This window comes from Macrobrachium nipponense, chromosome 35 (genome assembly GCF_015104395.2).
Source record: "Macrobrachium nipponense isolate FS-2020 chromosome 35, ASM1510439v2, whole genome shotgun sequence".
NCBI classification, from domain to species: domain Eukaryota; kingdom Metazoa; phylum Arthropoda; class Malacostraca; order Decapoda; family Palaemonidae; genus Macrobrachium; species Macrobrachium nipponense.
The window spans coordinates 54,266,741-54,273,541 of NC_061096.1; the positions used below are offsets into that span (position 1 = coordinate 54,266,741).

Below are 6,801 nucleotides of genomic sequence, written 5' to 3' on the forward strand. Positions count from 1 at the left end.
GTATAGTAAATTTTAATGCCTTTTCAGGACTATACTTGTTTGATATTTTTAATGATAATTTTGCCAATTTTCAAATCTACGTTAAGCATACTTCCTTTTGGACCGATCTCTGTGAAGTTTGCCGTATGGAGTCCATCAATTAAAAGGGATTTTCACAGAAAAAAATATATTTATGAAAGCACTAAAGTACTACGTGGAATACAATGTTTTCGTCGTTTTTTTTCCTTCAAAAATTACCTTTCCAGAAATAGGAAAAAAAAAATCAGTCCTCAGAGATGAGAGGATGGTAATGTAACTATCAGATTATATAATATAAATACTGAAGTTGAAAAACAAAAGAAACATATTTTTTTACTTGTAACTTTTTTACACAAATTGAAAAACAAAGTCATTTAAATAATTTCAAATTTAAGTAAATTACATGACATCAAAAGTGGAACTTTAGGGTTTTCTTACATTAAAAATATTAAGCATCGGTTTTTTTTATAACACGTAAAAATTTTAAGCAAAATTGACTATTTTTCTCTTTTCTGTTACTATTTTTGTCACTCATCTTCATTATCCTTCTAGATATCATCATCTATAGGTATTATCATTATCATTATTGGTGCTGTCATTGTTGTTATAGTTTCTCCGAACATTTATAGAAAACGAGCTATTTAATGAAAACGGGCATCACCTTTAACACAGCTTTACAAAGACGCATATCCAGAGAGAGAGAGATAAAACAGAAAATATCATTTATGATTAATTTGAAAAATCTGTCCATCTTCCCAGAAATAGGCAACTATCCTGTGCGTCTTATCCGAAGTTGGACACAAGATTATGGAAAGAAGCAAAGGAAGAATTGACAAGTAACGAGATAAACGGATCCCAGACAGCACCGTGAGTAATCAGCATATGACTCTTTCCTTTGATCTTTTGTTTTAGAAAGAGAAACTCTGGATTATCTTTCAAGGTGAAGAGATTATCTTCAGATTAATTTATCTATATGAAAAAGACTGGGTTTTTAAGGTTTTTATAATGGATATTTTTTTTATTAATGCTAGAGAACTTCGTATGTAGATTAAACACGCACATACACGCGAACACACACACACACACACACACACACACACATATATATATATATATATATATATATAATATATATTTATATATATATATATCTATATATATATTATTATATATATATACATATATAATATATATTATAATACTATATAGATATTATATACTCTATCATATACTTAATATATATTATACGCAACCATGCAATAAAATGTAAACATAACATTCAGTACAATGATTTTAAAATCTTATCCCAAGCAATAGATAACCGGTCATTGCCCATTCTCGAGGTCCTCTTCAATAAACAATTGTCACCAACCCTCAACAACCATTCAACTGCTGTACAACTGAACATTACTTAATAGACCATTCGCCCTTTCTACCTTCTCGCTTTTGTATTTGTCTCTCTCCCCTTTAGTCAAAAAATAAATAATAATTCAGTCTTATCTATACTTCTGTACCGGTGAGTTCTCGTTTCGCTATTTTTTTGCTTTGTGTCCGCCTATATATATATATATATATAATATATATATATATATATATATATATATATATATATATATATATATATATATATTTTTTTTTTTCTTTTTTTTTTTCTTTAATTTTTCTCCTTTTGTAATCATAAACAGAAATTTTTTGCCTGTTACGATTCAATGTTTTTCTCCTGTTTTTAGTAATAACGTAATTTTCTTAGTTGTTCACGTGTGGTTTGTGTTTTTTAAGTGTTTTGCTTGTTTATTTATTTTGAAGTGTCATTGTACTTAATAGCTTTGCTTTTTACTGTCGATCTCTTATTCAATTAGTTACCGTCTTACTTTTATATAAAATTCGAATTTCACTGATATATTGTTAATTAATCTATATATATATATAAATAGCATAATTTATTACTGTGCCCCATTTTAGTCTGATTTAATGTATAGAATTTTAATTTTTTCCTTGTTTTTAGCCCTGAAGATGGGATTTGTATCCCGAAACGTAGGCGTTCGATGAAAAATAAAAGGTTTAACGAAAAATGCTGAAGTTTCTGCTGGCCATACTCTTTTTATTATATATATAATATATATATTATATATATATATATATATATATATATATATATATATATATATGCGCGTGTATCCAGAGCAGGAATGTATGAAAGTATTGTTTAGCCATATTACTAAATAGAAGATAAAGACGGATGCAGATTTGAAGGAATAGTTAGAAACTAGTGAATTGTAAGAAGAAACCTTAAAATGACGAGAAACGTAGATATGGCGAGGCAAAGGTCAAAATACGAACGGTAGAAATGGTGAAAAGGGCAGGTCATTCGAAACCAGAGCTAAAGGCGGAATTTAAGAAGTAGCTGTTGAGCCAATTCTCCTCTATGGAAGTGAAGTGTGGATTCTGCGTTTGAATAAAAGAAGTTGAAGCTGTGGAGATGAACTGTCTACTAGTATACTGTGTATACTACTGAAGTGAGTGGGAAATGTGAGGCTTCTTAAATGAGATAAAAAAAAAAGTTACCAAAGATGAATGTTTTTGAGGCGGTTTGGTCATGTGGAAAGAAGTGACCAAAGTGGGTTGGTGGGAAGCTGAATAATCACAAAAGTTTTAAGGGGAAGAAGAAGATCTAGGATAGGATAGAACTGAATTGAATATAGAATTTAGGCAAAAGGCCAAGCACTGGGACCTACTATATGAGGTCATTCAGCGCTGAAACGGAAACCGACAGTAAAAGGTTTGAAAGGTATAACAAGAGGAAAACCTCGTAGTTGCACTATGAATTAATTGATAGAAGGTGGAACGTAAGATGGAATAAAGAGAATATAAACGGAGGTACAGTAAAAGGAATGAAGGGGATTGCAGCTATGGGCTGAGGGCACGCTGCAAAGAACCTTAAGTAATGCCTACAGTGCACCACGTGAGGTGCACTGACGGCACTACCCTCCTACGGGGAGGATCGGATAGATGGTATGAAAGAAGTATTGGAAAGTAGAGGACTTAATGTTCAGGAGTTGCAAGGAGAGTTGCTGGAGGAGTTCGTTGCACAGCTGATGAGCCTTCTGTGTTGACGCTGAAGTGGCCAATGTTGTGAAAGTTTTACTGTACAAAACGTTCATCCAAGATTCAGCAGATAAAGTATCAATGTAGCAATAACCATCATGTCGTATTTTTTTCCCCTCTAGACCCACTAGGTAGCAAAAATAGGCTACTCCAATGCACTTGATTCTCCTGGTCAAGGGGATTAAAATCTTTATTTGCAATGATTTTGTTAAGTTCAGGTCTGACTGTATTTGTTTATTGGCATTTGTTGACAATAAAAGGACAGACGTGCTACAAATGCTCTGGAGATAGCACTCGGGTACCTAAGAGAAGCATCTCACAATATTATTAGACGAGATTTCGAGCTTTGGAATAAAGCATGTTGACATTACATTTTTGAAAAGTCGGTAAAAAATACTTTATTGTTAAGGCACAACAAGAGCTTATTCCTTTATAAGCCACTTGACCCAATTACGAATTTTGTTGACTGATCACGAGCGAAGCGAAGTCGTTACTGGAAACGGGCTCATTTCTGGCGTCCTGGTCCGACCCGGCCCGGCCCTAACTCTATTCAAATACTAAAATCTCCATTAGTATCAAAGATAAAAGATAAATTCTTCCGGCAGATAAAGCCTTACGTCTTTAAATTTCATCCCATAGAAGATTTATTTTTAAAATATCATAAATTCACATTTAAATGACGTTTTAATTATTGCATTAAGATTTTCTCAAAATTGATTTCAGCGCCAAATTTGATAGTTTTCTCGAATATTAGGCTTAGTTTTAAACAATATCTATTTTTCACCTCCGGTATAAAGAATCTCGCATCATATGGTTTGTCATATTATTAGCAGTTTCATGTTGGAAGACTCTTAGAAATGCAATTAACGGTAACGTTTATGTAGCAGAGTTCCGAGATACCTACTACGTAGTAGTTAACCCTTTGATGGTGTAACTTGAAGCTACTCGAGTTATCGCCTTTACGGCGCCATACTGGTTTTGTACGATGGTAGGGCTCTCCGATATTTCTCCTGCTAGATTTCTAAGATTACGTCAGCCTAGGGCAATTTTCTAATAGCACTGACTGACTCTTCATCATTATAATGGACGTTATTTTCAAGATTTTGATAACTTAAGCACCTAACGCGAAAAAAGAAATAAAATTATAGTGGACCGTGAATAAAGGTATAGCGCTCAGAAATATCACGAGTACAGTGCTGACGTCGATTAACGTAATTGAGTGAGATATAAATATCTGAGATGATAATCCGATGGTGGTTTTATAGATATCGCACCGGACGTATTATCAGTATTAAGTACCCTACTAAATAATTGCCTATATTATTATAATCTTTATTCATTTCTCACATCAGATCTTGGAGGAATAATTCCTCCAAGCATCAGATCAGTAAAAGAGGCCACGTGGTATCTGATCAGATCAAACACATACAAATGATTTCCTAATTCAAGTATCACTCATTTTCAACAACTGACACAAAACAGCATTAAAAAAAAGCGCCAAAATAATCCTGAGCCTTATGGTAGATTAATAAATAATCCCGTTGTTACAGATTTCACTTACTTTATTATCGCTAACTGTAAAATTGACATATGATATAACTATCAGTCATTGTGGACCTTAGAGATGTACTGTTATTACTTTTTTTTTTCCACAGAGTAACCTGCAAAGGCGTCGGTTTATGGAAAGCACTGCCGGGTATCGACGACTGGTGTAAAATCAACTGCTTTCACGTACCTTCCTTCTGCCCAACCTCTCATTGTTATTGCGCGGTCTGACGTTCCTTTTAAGCACACTCTCATATGTCATTCACCAGTAATGGTATCTTCTAGCCGAAATGAAGCAGCGCTGCACGCTTCAAAACGCTTCATTGCAAAGCACCGGAATTTTGAACAGTCAACCTTAATCGACGCTGTGGTACAGGACTTCGCTGTTGGTTGCTACAGAAAACTGTAGAACAACAATACTAATGATTTCTCCCCTTGCCCACAGAAAATGTAGAGGCACGTTTCCCGTCTTCTATTTCATGTCTCGAATACCAAAATGGATGTGTGGTTATTCGTATCAGTAGAGAAATTCTATTTAATGAGGGCATTATCATTAATTCATGTGCAATTCGGTGCATTTTTTTTTCAGTCGATATATGAATCATTTGTAAATAGATACTCTCATTTCACAATATACTTTGTTGTAAGTTATTTTAAAAGGAAAAGAGAGAGGAGGAACAATCGTACTCGACATTAGGTAAGAGATTCTGCTTGACAATTGCAAAAGGGGCTTCCGAGTAGTATATTTAATCCAAAATTTTATCTCGCATCTTTCCCAGTTATCCACTTATCAATTCATCGATTAACCCATTTTAATATAATCTTGTTTATTCGGATTATGAAGCTGATGTATGTAACTTATTACATTAAAACAATGATTTGAAAATAAATATAGTTTTCTCTTGAAAGAGGTTTTTCTGCTTTTTTATCCTTCAGGATTGTTTAGATTAACAATTCTTCCTTTAGATTATACGCTATCAGCGTCATTAATAATAAATAATAAGCGAGTATATGTAAACTGCAGTGAAATCATAGTTTCGGTTATTTAAGTAGAAGTAAAGAGTATATTTATTTGCTGAAGCTGGACATTCTATGACGAAGAATCTTATCCTGAAAATTCTTGACATTTAGACTCTGTAAGCGCCATTATGTGCTCTTTTAAACGCAAAAACATAAGCGTGCTACATACTGATAACATTATTAAGAAATTAGTTCTAGAAGGGTCAGACCTATTGTATTTGATTAAGAGGTCAAACAAGGACTGCAAGAGAAGCATTACTGAAAATCTCTAGACTGAAACAAGGATAAAAAAAAAAAATCTCACCAGTTGAGCCTTTCTCTGGTATAATTAACCTGAACTTCGTCAACTCTCTTTCAATAATAATAATAATAATAATAATAATAATAATAATAATAATAATAATAATACACCCACGAATAGCAGAACAACTCCAGCATTGTATCTCAAATCACCAAGCACCCAAATGGATGACCACAGGAAGAACATCCTTAGTACAAAAAGACAAGAGTAAGGGAAATATAGCCAGTAACTACAGGCCTATCACCTGCCTACCAATAATGTGGAAGTTACTAACAGGTATCATCAGTGAAAGGCTATACAACTACCTAGAGGAGACAAACACCATCCCCCACCAACAGAAAGGCTGCAGAAGGAAGTGTAGGGGCACAAAAGACCAGCTCCTGATAGACAAAATGGTAATGAAGAACAGTAGGAGAAGGAAAACCAACCTAAGCATGGCATGGATAGACTATAAGAAAGCCTTCGACATGATACCACACACATGGCTAATAGAATGCCTGAAAATATATGGGGCAGAGGAAAATACCATCAGCTTCCTCAAAAATACAATGCGCAACTGGAATACAATACTTACAAGCTCTGGAAAAAAGACTAGCAGAGGTTAATATCAGGAGAGGGATCTTCCAGGGCGACTCACTGTCCCCACTACTCTTCGTAGTAGCATGATTTCCCATGACAAAAGTACTACAGAAGATGGATGCCGGGTACCAACTCAAGAAAAGAGGCAACAAAATCAACCATCTGATGTTCATGGACGACATCAAGCTGTATGGTAAGAGCCATCAAGGAAATAGATACCCTAATCCAGACTG

The 6,801-nt window shown here is 34.1% G+C and overlaps 1 protein-coding gene across 1 annotated transcript in view; it reads left to right on the top strand.

Moving 5' to 3' along the window:
- LOC135208787 (chorion peroxidase-like) overlaps positions 1 to 5,633 on the top strand; it is a 44,961-nt gene extending 39,328 nt beyond the window's left edge. Inside the window, 2 exon segments of the mRNA XM_064241309.1 lie at positions 778 to 885; positions 4,779 to 5,633. Of these exon segments, the coding sequence (XP_064097379.1) occupies positions 778 to 885; positions 4,779 to 4,899 (229 nt within the window). The 3' untranslated portion in view covers positions 4,900 to 5,633.
- The last annotated feature ends 1,168 nt before the right edge of the window (positions 5,634 to 6,801 follow it).